We start from the raw sequence: 22,905 nt of genomic DNA, 5'->3' as shown, positions 1-22,905 counted from the left end.
AATTCAATTTGAGGTAGATTTCCCTTTAAAGCAGTTTTCTTGGCATTGATTTGCCTTGATGAGTAACATTTACAAAGAATTATTGTACATGGATTTATTCAAACGTTAATGCCAACAAATCCGGTGTTTTCAAAGATCGATATGAAAAAAATACGAATGGTTTCGCGTTGGCGTATATGAGGGCTTAAAGTTGTTTTACTAAATCCTGATTTAAAATCCTTGAAACAATCGTTCGCATATGCCGGTGTCCTGTCTAGAACAAACTTTCCAAGGTTCTTCAAAATTCTAATTCCGCGAACAGCATCAATTATAGTTAAAATATTTCCCAAATCTTCGTTATTTTCTTATAGGCCTATTGATATTTGAATACTTAAAGGACAGATCCAACCCGACAAAAAATTGACTTGAACAATATGAGAAATATTTAACAGGCATATATAAAAATGAAAATTTCATCAGAATCCGATGTAAAATAAGAAAGTTATGACATTTGAAAAGTTTTACTTAATTTAATTAGTTAGTTATAGTTATACATCTTGGTCAGTATGCAAATGTGGATATTGATGACATCACTCACCCGCTTTTGCAATTCATTACATGAAATATTTCTATTTTCTCCATATTGTCAAAGTTTCATTCCTCCATGAACATGTATTACCATTGTATGGTTCAGTTAATTTGGTCATTAATTTGAATTCTACATATATTGAAATACACTTCATTTGAATATCACTGAGTTCAGTATAACATAACTAATTTTTTTTTGATAAGCGAAACTTTGAAATATCGTAATTTCTAATTTTACATCCGATTTTGATGACATTTTAGGCGTAATACGTGATTTTTTCTCTCTCTCTTTCTACTGATGCTAAACGACATTGCATCTAGGGTGGAATTGACCTTTAATTATTCCATAAATTAGAGTAACACTTCAATCACCATATTTTGAATATCGATTCCTGAGGAAATAAACTCATATTGTGTTTTTTTTCCATTGTTGATACCTATCATTGTTAATTTCTTTATTAAACAGTATCGTATTTTTATATTTGTTTAGGTTATTAACTTGTTTTAAACTGTTGTATAATTGTAAGTAATTCATCATAATATAGGCACATGTATCTACGCTCGGTAAAATATTTCTTGGGCACTTGTAAAAGTGTAAATATTCCATATCGATATTTGATTAAAGGCAAATTATTGTATGTCAACATGACCAGACAATATTCCTCTTCCAGTATGACATGACATTTTCATGTCAACAGTCATGCATGGGTGGTTAAATGCTTTAAACAATAGCAATGTCAGTAAAAGAAAATTGCAAGAAATGGACCATTCAAATGCTAATGATCATGGCCATCCTGTAGGCATACATTCAACAATTTCAACAGACTGTGGTTTTCATTTGAATTGAATGCTTAGGGATGCATCATGAGATGCATAATGATATGGATCATTTGACTGATCGTTTTCCTGCAATTTTCTTTTACTGACATCGCTATTGTTTAAAGCATTTAACCACCCATGCATGACTGTTCACATGAAAATGTCATGTCATACTGGAAGAGGAATATTGTCTTTTCACGTTGACATACAATAATTTGCCTTTAATCAAATATCTATATGGAATATTTTAACTTTTATAAGGGTCCACGAACTTTTTTGGCCGAGTGTATATGTGTTTTGTTTTTACAATACACTGTGTCTTCTAAATACAGGCTTGATATAAATGATAAAAAACAGATCCTCTGCTCTTGTAGTCATTTTGAAATAAGTTTGAATGAAATAAATGAATAGCCAAAACGGTTCTTGAAAAAAATGAATATCCAAAACAGATCTTAAAATTATTTAAAGACGAAATATGTGGACAAACCATTGTCATTCTCGCCAAACATAATATTTCATCTGATAGAGTAAATTCAGACAAACAAAACACTAAAGGTTTCATCAAAATCGGAAAAGTAATAACAATGTTATGACATTTTAAAGTTCTGCATGAATTCTGTGAAACCATTGTATGGATGACTTCTTGAATATGCGAGAGCAAGCCGGTAATAATATATCCCAACTTATTCTTCTGTAGTTTATCATAATACTTGTCATCCAAGAATGTAAATAGATGGACAGATTACTTTGTAACAAACGAGGCATATCACCCACGCATGTATAAACATATGAATTTAATATTCAACTTCAAAATCAGCATCAAGCGTTTTGCTTGGTGAATTAAAATCAATTTATTCAGATTTTCTGCATATAGTACGCCTTGATCCGCGTTGATAGACATCGTTCTTACCTTGATGATATCAAAGCTTCTTCGAACGTTGAATGGAGAAACCAAACTTGCCCCGAATTCAGTTTTTAAAATGAAAACCTACAGCCACTTAACGCATCTCATAATAGACATATGGCCAGTGATCAGGGACAATATGATGACTGTTATTTTCTCTTTTCATAATATTTGAAGCGGGGTGTAAGATGATAAAGTGCATTTTAAAAATAGGGAATTGTATCTTAATATGCTGACCTCAATCTCCATAGACTTTGACTACAACCCACACCTTAGTATATTTCACAGGATACTAGAGATTACAAGACTACGAAGTCAAGATTTGTCACCTATAACGATCCAACACCTCGAGTAGTAATCGAGGCATGGTGCTTAGGGTGGCAAAGGAATCAGGAAATTCAATGAGCTGGGTCGTAACACTTCATAAGCCATATCTCTGTCCTCAATCTGTTCTCTACACGGCAACCTTCTTTCTTCAATCAAGAGCTATGACTGAAATTAAAGGCCTTGGGAATGATTTCATTTTAGTATGCGCTCCGCGTAGCGCGTTCCGGAGTTTGTTACGCATGGCTCTTTTCATTTCGAGTGTATTCGTTTGTCACCGCGCTGGGTTGAACTACGATCATGGATAGTATATCGCCTTCTGAAGTGCTTCTAGCTTGCTGCCATCAATCACACACGTCTTACATATCCAATATAACTAACTTTAACTCTCACTCAAACTTCGGTGTGCCTGGCGGGAAAGAAACTGTAATTCACCATACAAGAGTAAGAATGTTGCTCCAGTCATCTTGATTGAAAGTCCGTGAAAAGAAAAATACATGAGCTGCCACTAACATTAATCATGTTTGAACGTGATGATAATGATAATCATGCTTCATGGGTCATCTCCCCCTCCCATAAAAAAGCGCAACCAAAATAAAGTGATTTTGACTTGGTAGCTTTTTTATTTTCTTGTGTGTGTGTGTGTGTGTATAACTAGAACATGTAGAATGTGTGGCCCGTGTTCTGAACTCATGTTTAAATTAAACCCTGGTTTAAAGTTGTGGTTTAAGTATGGAGAGCCATTGGGGCACAAATCCGTCACAGTACACATCAAATGTATTAACTCATTTGACACTCCAATTGTTCATAATTGTCTGGGAATGATAACCGAAGTATTTTTCTTCGTTTTGAAAGAAAAACAGTAAACATAAGAAATATACAATAAAAACATGTTTTGCTCCCCATAATTTTAGCACACAGTTAGACCGTGGTCTAAGTTAAACCGGACTGCAGAATACGGGCTATACAGTGTCTAACTAGAATACTAAAATATTAAATATATCATTAGTAGAATTTTTTGTAACAGTCGAGCATAATGGCTTAAATACAGCGACTTTACCTGACTAAAAAGAAATCATTAATTCTCCTCAATCATTGGACAACGGGGGGAAATATACGGTATATATAATAATTTGTAAAATAGAGCATGATAAAAATCATTTTATTTTTCTTTTCGGTTCGGTACTTGTGGAAAAGGGTACATTATCTGCTGCTACAGGATTCACAAGAAAGAAGGTCAATGTGCAGAAATTGTTAACATTCAAAATTTTGTGTAATATCTCCAAGGGTTTTCATTTTAAGTGACTAATTTCCAAAATGATGAGAGCAATGATAGATGGATTTGGTTAACATAGAAGTATCCAATGTCACATACTCTAAAAATTGTGAAGTTTTTTGTAATCAAATACATTTTATACATCAAAATGTTCGATCGAGACGATTCTCATGCATGGATAATGAAGCTTTTAATACTTGTCTGATAAATCACAAGGTTTTCAAAAAGAGAAAATCCCGTTTTACTTTGAGGCTTATGTTCCGGGAACCTTTTTGAAACGATCTATTTCAACCATCGAGATGAAAACAGGTTAACATGCCTAGATAAGAGTAAGGCCGATATAGACATTTCTAATAGTAGGTGAGTTTGGTGCAGAGGGAGTTAAACGTCATACACTGCAAAAACTCCGGTGTTGATTTAACACCAGCCCGGAATCTATATATATGTCCACACCAGACATGCCAGAGAAGTATTGAAACAGCACCAATTTGGAATCAAACCAATGCTGTTTTGATACTAATTGGTGTTGTATATGGTGTTAGACCAAAACGAAACTGGTGTTGTTTAACACTTCTCTGGTGTGGACATATATAGATTCCGGGCTGGTGTTAAATCAACACCAGAGTTTTTGCAGTGTATTGAAACGAAATAAAAACTATCGTAGAAGCATAAGGGTATTAACTATGATTAATAAATATTACCATTTTCATCACCTATATAATTTGGGTGATCGGAAAAATACGTGTGTGATGAAAAAAAAAATATTCCAAATCGTTATAAATTTGATTATAAATTAAGCCAAGAAAATGTTCTTAACAAATCTATTAAATAAACATTCATGCCTAATCATAATTATGTGTAAGCCAAAAAATCTTTATATTTTATCTCCACATTGATGAAAATGGTAACATAAACTTTCGTTTGCCCGAAGAGAGGGGAGCATGTTACATTAGGAAAAATATATTTGGTAAAAACCACGGGGTGATATTTACACATTCAACATTATACGTACAATATAAAAAAGCATTTTGGTATTATTGTACCCACTATTTACGCTCCATCTTAAGCTAATGATGGGTAAACCTCTCTTCGAATGTTCTACTTCAGTCACCGCAATCACCAGTCCAAAGCTTATTTTCTACCATAGTTTCTGACCTCTAAGCATTATGGTCACTAATAATAATTGATATGCCAGTCATCAGATATCAGAATCTCCATTTCACGTTAATTGGTCCTTAATATGATAAAAGCTTTAGCGATGAATTACTATGATTTCTTATTTCGAGGAGCAACTAGACAAGTTTCTGAGAAAATCTGCGGGTAGACATAGCCGCGATGCCAGCTAAGTAACACGAACTTGTTGACTCCTAAAGCAGACATTCATTTAAATGTGCATGGAAGTAAGAGGCTATACATCAGGAAAATACATAGGAAACAATAAAACTTAATATAAAAAAACACGGAAACGGTTAAATTACCATCCACATCTAACTGCCATGATTAAAAAAAAGTAATAAAACGTAGGGAGCAATTCAAAATGACCAATACACTAACCATACAGTTCCTATTACTGTAACAGCACTTCCGGACATCATGTATTTTAGTATGAAGCTTTACACGTAAAGCAAAATGATTTTAGCTAAAAATAATATAATATGTTTAATAATGTATACTTCCCTTAAACCTTTACGCGCATTGCACTTCAAGGAATTGTACTAGGTCCCCATTTATCTTACCTGGGTTTAGTCCTGCATAAATTTATATTCCTCCCCCTACTTTTTGAACGAAAATAACGCCCGGAGTAGGATTTGAACCCGGGAGTTAGAACCACTACATCAGGCATGATACTTCCTATATACTTTAATACCACACGATTTCATCCTGTATTTCATGTCTTTCCTACATATTTTCTTTTTCAGAAACAGTTACACTTGCTTGCTGGCATAAATTAACCTACCTAACTCAGTCAATATCTAGTTTCTACTGCCTCTGTCGTGCCCATTTCTTGCAGCAAAATCCTATCGACAAAATAATGCCTGCCTAATTATTCTTAGATTTTCCAATATGTGACCGCCTTTCCAAGTGCTGGTATATCAACCCACAAAAGAAGAAGTGGAACCTTATATTTAGGTTAAGCTACTAGATTTGAAAATTAATCACTTAACCTCGATACAAATTTCCGAGACTTGTTTACTCTTTCATGTTTTTTTTTTTGCAGACAAATTCTGCAAGATTGAAAACTTTCTTTTTAATGAATTCAGTACTTTACGAAGGCCCTTGCTCCTGTCCAAATGCATGTATGGGCCCACCAGCATGACCGGGGCATTGTTAGTGAGATCACTGATCTAACACTCCTACACGACCTATCGCTGCAGGTGTAAATGCCCCATACACACTTAAAGGGATGGTCCGGGCTGAAAATATTTAGATCTTAATACATACAGCAGAATTCACTGAGCAAAATGCCAAAAATTCAATCAAAATCGGATAACAAATGACAAAGTTATTGAAGTTTAAAATTTGGCAATATTTTGTGAAAACAGTCGTCATGAATATTCATTAGATGGGCTGATGATGTCACATCCATCCCCCACTTTTCGTTTTATGTTATTACATAAAATAATATTTTTTCATCATTTCATATTTGTGTGAATAATATGTCTCCCTATAATGAAATAAGTTGCAGCAATAAATATTCAATGCACTAAATCAGTTGTCAATCCAATTTTTTTAGTTCTTGGAGGAAATTTTTTTCAATAAACCTAATTTCATATAATGAAATACAAAAGAACAAGTGGGGATGTGACATCATCAGCCCACCTAATAAATATTCATGACGATTGTTGTCACAAAATATGGCTAAACTTTAAAGTTCAATAACTTTGTTATTTAATACCTGATTTTGATGGAATTTTCGGCATTTTGCTCTGTGAATTCAATTCTATTTATTAAACTATAAATACTTTCAGCCCGGACCATCCCTTTAATGATTGCTAAATAATTCCATCGCAGCCTGTGAGTAGTAAATATTGTTTAATATACAAACAAAATATTGACGAAATTGCCTGATTAGTGAAAAAAAAATCTTCACTCTGCTTTGTTCTTATATACCGCTGTGTCGCGTTGCTCCCTTGCTTGTGTTGACCACGATGATTGCACAACATAATTTATTCCGCTTTTTTTTCAGTCGAAGAAGTCGGACGCAATGCGTGGAAATTCAGGGGAGCGTTTCATGAAGTGACTTGTCGGAAGTTTTATCAGACAGTTACCATAATAACAGAGCCTCACAGCCAATCAGAATCAAGGAAAGTTGTCAAATATGACAACCTATCGGACAAAAATGTTCATAAAACGCGCCCGATTGACTTAAAAAAAAGTGGTGCACCTGTTTCACAAACGGCATAAAGCTCTGGCGCGGAGTCACTTGGAAAGACGTGATGGCGTTCATTCGCCTGATGAAGCCAACAGCGGTTGGTGAAACGTCGCGACGACAGAGAATTGTAAGTTAATACTTTCAATTTTCAACAAATTCCAGTAGATGATTCAATTTTTGACTGTTATTTCAAGATTACTGGATGAATCATAATATTCATGGGCATAAAGCTGTTCATATAATTTTTGTACCACGACTGTCACGGATACTCTCGAATGTTTCCACGGGAATTATGCCTAAAACCAACCTCCACAAAAATTTGCTCTTTTTCGTTGTCAGTTGTGTAAAACATATCCAATAGTACTTTCTCGTCAAAAAAGCTCCAGACATACATCATATTCATTTTAACAAGGGAATTCCCCTTTAATCTTCCCTGCATCCTTTCCAGTTATTCTTTTGTATTAGTAAAGGTAGCATTCATTTATTAACCAATTTTTGCCTGAATAAATCCTTAAGCCGTGTTTTTCCTCTTCATCCCAGGTTTTCCATCTGAAGATTATGGGATATGATGATGTACCTTAGGAGCATTACAGATTAACACTACTCGGAAAAGAGCAAATATTTTGATAGAAATTAAGAGCAACAGTGTGAATTGTAAACAGACATGGCCGATAAACCAGGATTTTGAGACCTTAAGTTTCCAAGAAAAAAGTTATTGAAAAAGAGTTTGTTTTTTTCTTTTTAATTTGCTAATTCTTTCGTTTAACAATCTGCCTTTACTCTGCGAATATTTTAATCCTTGGGGGTGTTTCACAAAGATTTAAGTATGACTTAGGTCGCACTTAAATGTCGACGCGTACATAATATGCAACGCGCAATCTTATTGATCAATACGCAGTAGTGCGCGTCCTCTTGGCATGATCCGACCAATGCTGTCATCCCTTTTATACTGTGCGCAACTAGATATTTAAGTGCGACTCTAAGTCATACTTTAATCTAAAGACCTTATAATATATTACTAGACCGAAAGCTGCGCGCGCGTTCAGCACAAAACAAATCAGATTAGACTCCGCCTACCGCGATCATTTGAAGACAAAAATAAGCCCCCATTGACATTCATGAGCGTAAATATATTCATATTCCGGCCTTGTCATTGGCTAAGAGCGTCATTAATACGCGATTTCCCCGATTCTTTGTCATCGATACTAGTGGTATCGTGTTACAGAAGTAATTATTCATTTGACCTCATTACGTCATCTAATTTATTCATTCTGAAACTTTTCTTTCCACACAAAAATGGACCTACGAACACTTCGGTGAGTACGTATAAATTGATATAACCACATGAATTCAGTGGACTATTTACAAATTTCACACTGTATTTTGTGATCTTAGGTTATTTCTCTACCAGATTAGAGAGTTTGCTATCATTCTTCTGTTAAAGGAAAGCAGAATTTGGTCTTTGAAATTGAAGTTAGATTGTCATCGTCGCCCAGTGCAGCCTGTAGGTTGCTTGCAGTGTTGCGGTTATGCCGCTGTCTTAACCACATGTATTTTGTACGGGCTCCTAGCCGATTGGGCATCGAGAGAAATTCGGGCCGGTTTGGTTCACCTCCAATTAACAAGGACCAACCCACGATTGATTAAAACAAGAAGAATGAAGCTTCTTTTTGTACACTGTAACGTTAGATCTAGAGGGAGATCTGCATCTATCTTCAGTAGATCGAGACCCAGTCAGGAATAAACTGTGAAGTGGAGTGTGGATGAAGATATATTGCCTGTCATTGTGTCAATCCTCACTTTCAGTTTCAGATATCAAATTTATTTTGCATAACTTCAGGCTTCTTCATTTAGCCCCCACCCATTTTAACTTATTGTTATTTATAAATAGGGTCTATAGTTAGACTCCTAGTCCTAGACCAAAAGCTTCAGTCTCTCTATTTTGGTTGTTCCGCTGAACTGTGTTGGCTCACTCACGAATAGTAAAAAAAATGTCAGAAATTGTTGAATAAATCCCCAGAAACGACGGTTATTCCTGTATACGAAATAATATGCTGCTCTGCATGTTTGTCTTATTATCAATAGGCTAGATCTAGGACCTAGATCTAGATAGGCCTAACGTTAGATCTAATTTCTAACTTGGTTAACAGAGGATCTAGGCCTAGTGTTACTGTTGCTTCTTATTAATATTATTTTAGACTTAGATCTAGGCCTACGGTACTTCACTTTTATTCATCGATGCTTTCTAATTCTAGGCCAACCTAATTCAAATCGAGTCATCTAAATTATACTTTCCCAACCCGCGACACTTACCCCAGGCCCAGGGCTTATGATCTAGGTCTGTAATTTAGGCCTAGATCTAGGTCTGGGCCTAAACGACTCCATTTACATGTACGAGTATGCCTGTCAGTGGACCAAGGACTAGATCTAATCTTGGTCAATAATGGCAATGAAGTTTAAACTTTTAGCCAGGAATAAAAGACATCAAATCCATATAGGCCTAGATCTCAGTTTAGAACCAAAGCTTTACTTTCTAGGTCTAGATAGATCGAGAGTCCATCGTTACTATCTAGATCTAGACATACGAGTAATTTAGATACGCGAATGCTGTTGCACAGCTCTGAGTCTTGGACTAGATCTATACTTTCTTACAAATAGATCTAGACCTAGTGCATGAGATGAAATTATGTTAAAGTCAAATGAAATAAGATTCGGAAATAAAAAGATGCAGATGTTTCTTTTTTTGGGGGGGAGGGCAGACATTTGAAAAAATTTAGAGAAACCTAAAATTCAGAAAGCGAGGGCCAGAAGTAACCAATATTTATTACCTAGGCCTATGGCCGTTTTGTGCATTTTCTAAAATAAAATTGAAGGATGTCATGCAATTCTTTTTTTGATGAAGGTTTTCACATTTCATCTCTTACCCAAATCCCTCCCCTATACATACGGCCATGAAAAATATCACTTCTTATTATTGTACTCTCTTTTCTTTCACAAACAGGTTGAGTTTGAAGAAAAAGAAAAACAGGTTGAGTTTGAAGAAAAAGAACAACAGGTTGAGTTTGAATGACAAGAAAAACAGTATAGAGGTCTACCTATATGGTTCAAGATGATGATCATAAGTGCATGCATCATTTTGCAGATTCTCATCCAGGTATAAAAGTTAAACTAACCCATTCAAAATTACAGATACATTACATACATTGAATGTTAACCATGTTTACATTAAATAAAAATAACCTGAGCCACAAAGAGGTAGGATCTGTACGGAACATACACTTCTTAAATATACAGGCTCTCGAGTCTAAAGTAGAACCAATGTCAAAAGTTATGTACTTTGGGCAAATTTATAAAATTAGGACATGTCCTTGATCTACTAGTAATTAAATTGCCTTTTTATTTCCTATTTGTTTATAAACAAAGCAATATTTATTTTTCATGAGTTATATTTTATAAAATTCATTTTATTCATTCTTTAGTGTGATATTCATATTTGTAGATTTACGATTTTTTCTGGTTTTACATTTTGTCTAATAGGATGATGCAGTTTGACAATTTCCATGGAGGTGATTGATGATGATAAATAATTGGTGAAGTAGGCCTAATAGAACAGTGACTGGACCACAGAGAGAAATACAAACTACAGCAGTTATATGAGTGAGTGAGTGAGTAAGTTAGTGATTATTTTTGATAATGGAGGTTGTTCACATTTTTTTGGCAACAAATAGACCTGCCTTTGAAAAAACCCATTTCAATTTTGTTTCTAGATTATAGTTAGTGTCGTTTTTAATTACAGATCAAAATATTCTGTGCAACAAAACATATCAACTTTAATTCTGACTATTCATATAATTTACATATGTTAATTTATATATTGATATTTACAAGAAATCTCTGTCATTTTTTCGAAGAGTACATGTAGTTAGAATGGAGAGTGGTATGTAAACTGCGGAGAACATGTTTAAGTGATATGCTTTATAGAAGTACAAGTTTATAATTAGAAGTAAGATTTCCTATGGTATGTGTTGAAGAAACATATATACCTATGCATAGTCTCACTTTTCTTAAAACATTTGTTTTATAAATCATGACAATTTAATTGATTTTCTTTCTCTATTTTTTTCAATCTGCAGGACTGGTGTAACAGATGTTTTCATTCAAGAAATCCAACTATTCAACATTGAAGACTTAGGAACCACGTGATGAAGATGGAAAAGGTTTTTTTTTTTCCAAGTCCAATTAAAAAAAAAAAATTATCACAACCCAAATTCATGACGTATGAAATTTCTTATTGATTTTCATTAAAATTGGTTGCAAAAAGAGAAGCTATAAATATACAAATAGGAGCGGCGGATTGAAGTTGCTTGAAAGTGGGGGATGGGGGGCACAGGGAAAATGCTGTTTTATGTGAAATTTTTAAAAAGTTGCGAGCAAGCAAAATTTTGACATTTTAAAAACAAATATCCAATTTTGTGATAGATTTCGACAAAATATTCAAAATGATATATTTCACCCTTTGCTTTCCTTTTTCTTTTTTTTTTCTTGGTCGTGATTTTTTTTTTTGGGGGGGGGGGCAAGAGCATTGGCGGCGGAAGGCAAAAAATTTAGGGGGGTCCACCTGAATTTATCCACCTAAATCTTAGAAGGGACCACAAAAATTTCCAGCAAAAAAAAAAGGTTGTCAACCACAATTTTAGGGGGGGCACAACAATTTTAAGGGGGGGTCTACCTGAATTTAGGGGGGACGCAGGAAAAAAAAATTGACGAGCAAAAAAAAAAGATTCTCAACAAAAAATTTAGGGGGGACTGTCCCCCACCTCAAATTTAGGGGGGACAGGTCCCCCTATCCCACCGCTTCCACCGCCTATGGGCAAGAGTCCTTCAAGCCCCTCTCCCCTCCATCTGTACGAACCTGCTAATATACCCCACTCACATGAATTATTAAACTTAATGCACACAGGATTTCCTTCAGAAGTATATTATAGAAATGAAAATATTGTTTTCTTGTTTCAAAGGGCACTTGTCATGGTGACCATAAAACAGATCCTTCTCAGGTGAAAGGGGCACAGAACAAGTTCTTTAGGAGCACTTTTCTTGGGTAAAAGGGGGCAGTGATTCAAGAAAGGGCACTTTCAAGAAGGCGAGGGGGCACTTTGTATTACATGAAACGGGCCCTCAGATGGAAGGGCACAGAACACGTTGGGGGGCATTTTTGGGTAAAAAATTGCATATAAGGAAGAGCACTAATTGGTATTACCTAAAACAGGTTCTCATCAGGTGAAAGGGACACAGTACACGTTCGTGAGGGGGCATTTTCTTGCATAAAAAAGCACTTTTCAGTGCTTCAAAAAGTAGGGGGAATTGTGCCCCCCCCCCCCCAGCATACAAAAACATTTATTTTGGTTCAAAGTATTAACATACGCTTAAGAAAAAGGTAAAGCTTAATCCTCTGATAATGTGATTTTTTTCTGGATAATTAATAAAATTCACCACTAACCAGAGAATTCCTTCATGTCTTTCATTTGTGTTCATATAGTATTTGTACAGAGCTAAAATGAAAGGGATTTGGAATTGGCAAAATTCAAAGTGAGACGGAGATCGAGAGAGGGAAAGAGTGATGAGAAGTGGGTTGAAAAGAGATGAGAAAAAAATGGAGGGGCACATAATTATGAAGAGATAATTTAGAGGGAGTGGTGAGAGAGCTGGTGTTGGAAGTAGGAACAAAAGGGGTGGAAGAGAAATAAGACGAGATTTTTGGAAACCAGGAGACAGATAACAAGTGGGAAAATAAGAAGGAAATATATGAAAAGTTAAGTTGCAAATGGGGCTAGGGCCACTCCAAGAAAATCATTTTTTTATTCTCCCATATTGCAATATTCTTATGCGAAAATGAATTTTCATGATACCCTACCATTAGAAATTTAAAATTGGGTATAAAAGAAATCTACTTATCTTCATATTTTTTAAGATATTATTTTCCAGAAAATTATGAATGGACCTAACCCCTTTTGAAAAAAGTGAATTTTCTTTTTTTAGTTCACTTTTTTTATGGGAATTTCAACTTTTCTATATGGTATCATCTTATAGAGCTACTAAAAATCAATTAAGACGTAAAAATCAAATTTGATTAAAAATGGACCTAACCCCTTTTAAAAGTGAGCTCTTCATATGTAGGAGAAAGGCGGCACAAAAGAACATGAGTGGGAAAATGATTAAATGGAAAAAAAACAGAGTAAGAAATGCTAGAGAATAAAGGGGACAGGAAACATATTGAACATGATAAACTGGGGCCCGTTTCATCATGAGTTACAAGCATGGTAACTACGAATACCAATCATAATCAAGGTTCCCACGGTTATCACAATAATAGCGATGTTTAAATAGCTCAGTGTAATTCATTATGAAAAGGACGCCAGAAGAAAGCAGGCACGGGGATCCATGAAGATTTTTTTTTTTTACTTCTCCAAATTAAATTTGTAACAAGAAATTACTCTTTTAGTGGTGAAAGTTATTTTTTTAAGTATTCATACTCAACCAGTGAAAATGAATACCATCATTGTAATAACCATGATTTGCCCCCACCCCACCTCCACCTTTTTTACCTAATCGCGACTTGATCTACTCTTTATCTTCCCTTTTAGAATTAGCATAGGCCTATAAGACGCAATACAAACATTGTTTTGTTTTTAAGTGATATCGCTTGTGATATCGATACTTTATAAAGCGCAACGTATCGTCTCAGATTTGCGCTTGCTTGATTCGCTGAATCCTTCGCGTCACGAGCGCGTAACAAAATGAATACATTAATAAATTTTCCAAGTTGACCTTTGTCATTGCGCTGGTGTGCGTATTGTCTAATACACGTACAAAACCACAGTTGACGAGGGAGCATCGTACGAAATTAATATTAATGGGGGCTTATTTTAGCTTCTAATGGATTAAACAAAATGGCGGTAGCTTCGGGGGCCTGCTTAAATCTTTGTGAAACACCCCCATGCGTATATAATCTAAAGATGGGTGTATGGAGGCCAACAGGAATATCATCACAGGGCAAGTCCCTCGGATACGATTCCAACGTGAAAAGTTCCTTGGAGAACAAAAGGGAGTGTTCGCAACGCAGAACGCTTTCAAGTCTTTGTCGAAAATTAGTGAATAAAAACAGCGGTATTGTCCTGGCCTCTGGACTGCTTATTTGAAATTATTCTTCAGCTCCGGAGCTGCTTTCACCGTTCACCAACTTTCGACAAAGAACCCCCGGCTGTTTTATTGACGGGGTTTTCCAGTATATTTGATACTTTGAAACACTTTCTTTATTTGATTTGCTGAAGAGGGACATATGAGTCTAGGAGACTCTTTTACCATCTTTAAATGCTTGTGAAATATTGAAGTTCTTGTGAAAAAAAATTTGTTTTTTTTTTAGTTGAAAAGTGTTGTGCATATCAAACGTCATCTCATGACGTAAAAGATGTCGAATAACATATTCCAAACTCGCAATAGAATATACTTTGAAAATACAATCACTTTACCGCATTGAAAAAAAATAAAATTACATAAAATTCCAGCTTCAAGCCTTCGTTTTGAAAAAAAGATATATTTTGACAATTCCCTCTGGATTGACGGAAAATATGAAGTCTTTGTGAGAAATGTGTTTACCTTTCTATCTAATTAGTCTCTATCTATAACCAGCTGCTTAAGGAAAAGACAAGAAAAGACGCCCATTCATTCCCTTTCAATCAAGTCAGAAGAAGATTGCGTATTTAGACCCCAAAAAATGAATTAAAAGAGCATCAATCAAACACGAGTTATTCTTCCTGACATTGAAGAGTAAATCAATTTCCTCCATTAAAACCACCCACAATGCACCGTGCGATTTGCTTTCATAAAGAAAAGATTCACTTAACAGACAACCGTGACATGTTTATTCAACGTACATCTACATGTAGTTGCTTTCTCTCAAAGTCATTGATTTTCTTGTCTTCATTTGAACAAAAACGGGTAATCTACATGGTTATAAACGCAAAGCGGTGATGTTTCTCGAATTAGACAGACGCGAGCAATCAAAATCAAAGATGAATTTTAGTCAAAAAGTGACAACTCGATGTTTCAAATGTGCACATTCATCATTTCATTACTTAGATAACTTTTGTATCTATTTTTGTCTATTTTTCTGTCATGTATGTCGATACCAAGCTTTCAAAGTTTTTTTTCTGTTATAATACGACTAATACTGACGCCAGTGGGTGTATTTGCGTATTTACTTATCGGTGCTACGTCAGATAAAATATCGATTTTTTTTTTTTTGCATTGCATCGTGGGTCAGAGTATTGATTAAAAAATGTGTTTTCATGTTCATATTGATTATCAGCCGAACGGTCTCTTGGTGACTTCGGACTTATGAATGTCATGTTCGGATACTCTTGAATCAAAAGAGGATAGTATGCGCAAGGTTCACGTTAAAATCATCATTCTGTAATCATTTCAACAAAGTCAAGACACAAAGGACTGTTTCAGGAAAAATTAAACGAAAACAAATAAACCGGTGAGATATATAACTACAATAGATGTAGAGTATGGTTATTGTATCACGTCAGATAAGATAAGATAAAAAATAATGAACAATATAGCATCTTGTTTAGTTTGTCTCTTTGTGTTTTAGGGGTTAATGAATAAGTTCACTCTGTTGCATATACATTTTGAACGGGTGTATCATCGGGGAGGTCCTCAGTGACGTCATTTTTTTAAATAATGAAAAAAAAAAAAAAATGAGACACATTTTAATGAAAGGTCTGCAGAAAATATGTCCAAAGCAAGGAGGCCTATATTACGGGGTTTTTTTACGTTTTGATTTTGTGACGACACGTGCAAGCAACTTCCGAGTATAAAGTGCCTCGAAATAATATCACCGGTGTCACAAATTTTCACGAAATGCTGCTATAAGACGACAGAAATGATCATCTTCTCCCATTAAAAGGGCACATTATGGAATTTTAACTACATGACATTTGGATATGATGGAAGAGCTGTTGGCACGTGACCTTACGGGACTGTTTGATGGATTTTATCAAAACCTTTAATTTTTAATGTTTCTCTCATTTTCTAATTTTCAGCTTACCACACTCTTACAGTGATCATGGTGATATTATTGGACCATCCCCCCCCCCTCTTTTTCTGTCCCTTCCCTCTCTCTCTTTCGCATTCTTCCTCCCCTCTCGTTCCAAAACACACACCTTTATATACATAATATATATAACAAAATGCAAGGTGAATAAAACAATAGTTGAGAAAAGAATTAGATCAAATTTTCGCCCAGAGGACTTCATCAGGAATCACCTGAGGAATTTTATTCACCTTCCACTTTGTTTTAAACTACCACAACAGACGCAGGACTTTCATTTTTATTCTTTTTATATATGTATATATATATATATATATATATATATATATATATATATATATATATATATAATAATGATGATGCTCAATTCTTGTATAGCGCATCACACATAGCATAGCATGTCCCTTTGCGCTTAAAGAAGAAATAGTGAAAGGTAAGAATAAAGTAATCAAGATATTTAGATTGGATCAATAAGTTCAAAGTTGGTATTTTATGCATTGAAAAGATATGTTTTGAGGGATCTCCTGAATGTACATAAATCACTTTGATATCTCATTGAATTAGGTAAAGCATTCCAGAGGACAGCAGAGGCATGAGTAAAAGCATATATATATATACATGTATATTTGTGTGTGTACATATATATATTGGGTACCGATGGAGACAAAAAGAGTACATTTTTTAGGAACACATGTATTAAATTCCAACACTAAGTTTATTCCAATGAATAATCCGAATTATCGATATATATATATATATATATATATATTGTAAAGAAATGGATGAAGAGAACAATGGTAGGCGTAGCTTATTAAAATCAAGGTTCCCCAGAGCTATCTACCCTTTGGAAAAATTGGTGATGCCGAAAATTTTTTTTCGGCATCACCAATTTTTCCAAAGGGTAGATAGCTCTGGGGAACCTTGATTTAAGTTACGCCTACCATGTTTCTCTTCATCCATTTCTTTACACAATATTTAAAATCAAAGGAGTTGCCAAACCTGTTGTACATGTATAGCTTCACACACACACACATATATATATATATTATATACATATATATATATATAATGTGCGTGATAGTATATCCAGTTTAAAGTCAATAATTATGTTTCCTTCGTTCCTGACCGCTCGTATACCAAACAGGTTTAAGGCATGGTCACACCGCCCGAGCGTTGTTGGAGCGGTCGTGGAGCGGAGAGAAAAATCATCACCGCTCGCTACCGTTCACCATGTTTACCATTTTCGATTTCGATTCTTGTTTTTTTGTTTTTGATTTTTTGTTTTCGATTTTCCCCAATTTTGAGAGCGAAATTCGACCCTCTTTACCTACCGCTCCACGACCGCTCCAACAACGCTCGGGCGGTGTGACCAGGCCTTTATCTCCTTCATGTCCGATCCACGATCTCATTAACACTTCTAACAAAGGTGGAAATTACAACTAAGCGCGCGGGGTGATAGGAATTTTATCTATAAATATCTCTCTATTTCACTCTGGTCACTACTAAAATCAGATTTCTATGTTAATGATATTCTATATGATACTTAATTCTTGATAATCTCTCTTCAAAACCCCACTTCCTGGTAATAATGTCTGCGATCATGTTTTCAAGTAGATTCCGATAATCGGTAGACCCTTCGTCACCTTTCATGATTACAAAAGCAGCCTGTTTACCTTATATAATTTCTATTAACACTTTAGCCAATTCATGCGACTGAGTTTACAGCGTTAAATGAAATAAAGATATATTCAATTTTTAATGAAACATTGCCATTCCCTTTCATGTGTATTTTTACCCTACACGGAACAAAAAAAAGTAATGCTCACGGAGAAAATATAATCCGTATATATTGGGTTAAGTTGAATGAAATGGCATCATTCTAGAAAAAGAAATATCGCATTTAAGCACCTGAACTGTCATTGAATGTTGATAAGAAGATTCACATTGCATTGCAATTTACATTTGTGTGACATTTTAAGTGGCACATCATAGTAAAAAAAATACAACAAAAATAATAAAAGGACAGCGCAGAAACTGAAGTATATAAAGTCATTGATATGACAGGCTTGAAAATTAATACATGGTGACGCAAGGCTATCCGCCCTCATTTTTCCCAAAATGTCCTTTTGGTTGCAATAAAAGCTTCTAAAATAGACATAACTTACCTAAAAGTACTGAGGATGTGGGGGTTTGAATAAAGTTGAACATCATAACGGAAAGGTCAAAAACGGAAGAGAAAGATGATGCTTGACCGTAATAAAACTGGGGGCTGATTCAGCCCCCACCCCCTCGACATTTTTCGCAATAAATCCGCCACGCAATTGTTTTTGACCGCTTCGCTCGCTGACTTTTTACTTTCAAGTCTTGTGCAATTTTTGAAACCAAAATTGTGAACCCTGGGTACGCGGTTCCGAAATTACGCAAAATTTCGTAAGTGTATGAAGACACAAAATTGCCCAAAAATGGAATTGTGTGTACAAATCCAATGCAAATGGTGTTTTAGCCAAAATTCATATTTTACAATTATTTTTTCCTTTTACTGATTGAAAATATATTAACTTACTTTCTTATGGTCAAAATAAAGTCGCCGACAATTTCGATCGAAAAAAAACAAAGAACAAAAAGTAAAAAAAAAACAACACAGAAACACATAAGAAATTTAGCAAACATTAAAATACATGAGAAAATAAATGTGATGTTGCCCTTTTTTTCTAGTTCACTTGATCAGATTTCTATAAAGTGTCTGTGAACAAAAAATTAGTATTCTAGGAGCATTATTTGGTTAGAGAAAACCATTGATTTAACGCATAATAAGCACAATTAATTAGCAATGAGATTTTTCGCATAATTTGATCTCATATAGTTTTTTAGATTATGCCATGAGTAACGCACGCGCAAATTTTCGCCGCGATCGCATGATCGACGTCATAAATGCGAGTCAGCCCCTCCCTCCCGGCCCATTTTATAGGCATTGAAATAGCCCATTCTATTTAGGGTTAATCTCAATAGGTAAGTATTACGTGTTATTTTTAACGAATAATCGCGTCTTCGAGTTTCTGTCAAATCACAAGATTGTAACATAAACCTCCTTGACATTCGGAGATAATATCGCATGTAAATTGTATTACCAATTCAAGTATCAGATTGCCTTGTAGGGGAAGTGATGTCATTCGTTATCAGATAATATACCACGAAATAAAGAACTGTACTCAAAGGCATTTGAAAGTAAATGATCTGCGCAATTGCTTATGAAATCCCTTTTTCAAGTGTGTTATGAAAGAGTTTCAAAGTAATATGTTTAGAAGAATCTACCTTTATAGTTCTTATTCATTTCCTTTAAAAGCAAATATTTAGTTATTATTAAACAATAAGTCTTTGAAATATTTATTTTCAAAGGTTGAAATAACTGTTTAATGAAGATAACAAATCGCATGTTGTGTGAAAACTTTTGTAACTCTATGTGAATTTGGATCATTTGGACAAAATAAACAGTAGGATCCCGACGATTGTTAATTTTTTTCTCATTTAGACATAGAAGATTATAAAAACCAATTCTCAGGCAATTAATCTGGAGTAAATCTTCCACGAACGTCACAAGGCATTATACTAACCTTTATTAAGCAAAAATAAAAGAATTTAAACGCGCTTAATATTTTATTCATTCAAATTGAGAATGGGGACAAAGAAACGGTCAATTAGAATTTGTCGTATTTGAAGGCTGGCATGGTAATAAAAACATTTGGCATGATAGTATCATTTACACAATTTGATAAAATGTAAAACACGCGATACTTTAGACAGGCAATACAACAATACTTCTATGAAACAAGGACTGACCAAGGAGATTAAGTGGAGGCGGGGTGGGGCAAGACAAGCTTAATATCAATATGGGTAGAAAATACACAAGAGGTTCCAAGACATGACTCACCGGCCCAACATAACTGTCCCTTTTCCCCCTTCTCTATTTCTCTTTTTTTTCCCCCTCTGTTTTTTTTTAAAGATTATTGAAAGGAAAACAAATTTGCGGCAGTCGTGATCAGCCCCCCCCCCCGTACTGCCCCTAGATACAATAAGTTAATGTTCCGTGTGACTTTCTCTCTCTGCCAAGAAAATTTTCACAAATTACCCCCAAGACACAAAAAGGGTATAACGTATATACTAATTAAATAATAAGTTGCTTATCAATGAATAGAAACAGAAACAGAATATGGCAATGTGAAGAAGGTTCAGGATTGCAAAACATCACTTTTCACTTGAGAAATATATCCAAGATAAAACTGTCAGGGTGCATGGAGAATTAGGTTAGTGTCAAGTGATCGTTACAGAATCTCAGAAATTCTATAAGATGGAGTTTATTTTGTTATGGCATCATATCATGACACTTCCGAGTGACATCGAGAACAATTGATGATTAATTCTTGTACGGATGACGTCAATCTGCGGATAAACAGAGTTCTTGAGATGTTATCTAAGTGATGAAGGATTGAAAACTAGATAGCTTTGCTACAAAAACTCACGTAAACATGGTTATGCGAGGTGAGAAATCAAAGCCTCATCATTCACTTCAAAGAGCGTCCTGAAAAGCTTCTTTTTATTGTCATGTCAGGCAACTCAATCATGCTTAATACAGAATAACATCCATTTCGCAAAAACATACCCAATCAGTGAGACTCTTAACGTCATTGTTCAACAATTGGTTCACGTCTCTGGCTGCAATCCTCAAGGAGTTACAATCACCGATTTCCAAGTAAGTTCTCTATGTCGGATAACGTCATTGCAGTATCACGTAACGCTTTTTCAATGTCCTCATGGTTGGGATCTCTGTGATGCGTTCGGTCGGAGTGAGAAAGTGTCCGATCAGTGAGATCATTTTCTGGAAAATGTTCTACAGGTGTTGAATCACTTTTTCTCCGATTCTCGGTCAGATTTTCTGACCGATATCGTCCTGGTTTGTGGGCATCTATGATATCTGTTTTAGGAAGTGGGTTACGGAATATTTGTATACAAACTAGGAGAGAACAACGCATGAATAGGTCGATAAGAAAAATAAATAAACCATGAGCAAATGGTTAGCATTTAAGAATATGATATCGTTAAATATATTAATGAAGGTGATTGATTCATCCGCCTTGTATGTCATCACCAAATAACTATTCCGTGATCGTTAACACTCCAAGACCAATTTGTGTGTCAAATGTCATAAACATTGGGCAAAAACTGAGGAAGTAGTTCGCTCAGCAAGATTTCCAACCGACCGAAAGCCCGCCCGACGGTACTAGATTCCAATCGGAGTTTGGTTGGGCTTAAATGGGAAGTTCACTCTGACAAAAAGTTTATTGTAAAAATACATGTAGAAAAAATAATAAAAAGTACTGCTGAAGGTTTGAGAAAAATTCCTCAAAGAATTAAAAATTTATTAGAATTTCAATTATTTGATTTGTGACGTCATATGAGAGCCGCATTCCTACATACATGTAGTGAATGGTAAAAAATCAATGAAAGGTCATTTTCTCAGAAAATTGAAAATGGTTTTCACTGTACCTTTTGTATAACAATAGACAAATCATTTCATACACGATCATTTTAATTTCAAGATAAAATTAAAAACCTATCTATCCGATAGTATGTATAGCACCTAGGAAGCTCTTGCAGCGCAATAGAATATATAGATATAGTTTTTGCGCTATATAAATGCATATTATTATTATTATTGTTATCATGAATAGAAAACAAAAGTAAGTCATCAGGAGCCATACAAAATTTGAAATTCATGCATTTTATATTACATAACATATGGGGCAGCTGCTTTATGACGTCACAAATACAAAACTTTCTTTATCTTTAACGGGTTTTCCTCAAACCTTCACCAATACTTTTATTTTTTCTGGTATTTTTACAACAAGGTTTCTTCAAGGTGAACTTCCCCTAAAATGTCACGTTCCTCAAAAATCCTACTTGTAAAACCGAATGTCTGCATGTTATCAAAAATTATTATCATTATTGCTGTTAACTGGCGGGGTCACGTTGAAACCAGGGAACTCCCCCACCCCATCAGTTTTGTAGGCATTGTTGTACGCACACTTTAGAACCCCGTTTCGGTCTACGAGAGTATAAAATAATATAAACGATATACGGAAATTTTACAAACACTACTGTATACAAGTTTTTGTAAAAGTTCCGTATACCGTTTATATTATTTTGTACTCTCGTAGACCGAAAGGGAGAAGAGTGAATAATATCCGTCTTCCAATCAATTTCATGCGTGTTTTCATTCCTTGAAAGAATTAAAATGCTACACTCTAAAATCAGTCAAAAATGACAAGTTAATAGGGTCAGCTGAGTGCAACTGTTATTCTAGTCATATTTGACTATGTTCTAGTCATATTTTACTAGAACAGAGTTTTTTCTGACTGGAATATATGTCAGAAATGTGACTATCAGTGATTGCCATATCAGTTGCACCCAGCTGACTACTGGTCTAGTCAATTTGACTGATTGGTTTTAAGAGTGTATGTGTGTGTGTGACT

The 22,905-nt window shown here is 34.9% G+C and overlaps 1 protein-coding gene across 2 annotated transcripts in view; it reads right to left on the bottom strand.

Moving 5' to 3' along the window:
• Nucleotides 1-19,033: 19,033 nt before the first annotated feature.
• Nucleotides 19,034-22,905, bottom strand: part of LOC121429718 (uncharacterized protein C5orf34 homolog) — a 50,751-nt gene continuing 46,879 nt past the window's right edge. The window contains exon 11 of one of the 2 annotated variants that reach the window (XM_041626908.1): nucleotides 19,034-21,347. In XM_041626908.1, the coding sequence (XP_041482842.1) occupies nucleotides 21,112-21,347 (236 nt within the window). In that variant the 3' untranslated portion in view covers nucleotides 19,034-21,111. The remainder of the gene's footprint in view (nucleotides 21,348-22,905) is intronic. The other variant, XM_041626909.1, reaches the window with a different exon arrangement.

Source organism: Lytechinus variegatus, chromosome 16 (genome assembly GCF_018143015.1).
Source record: "Lytechinus variegatus isolate NC3 chromosome 16, Lvar_3.0, whole genome shotgun sequence".
In the NCBI taxonomy this organism is placed as follows: Eukaryota; Metazoa; Echinodermata; class Echinoidea; order Temnopleuroida; family Toxopneustidae; genus Lytechinus; species Lytechinus variegatus.
This window is presented reverse-complemented; position numbering and strand designations above follow the sequence as displayed.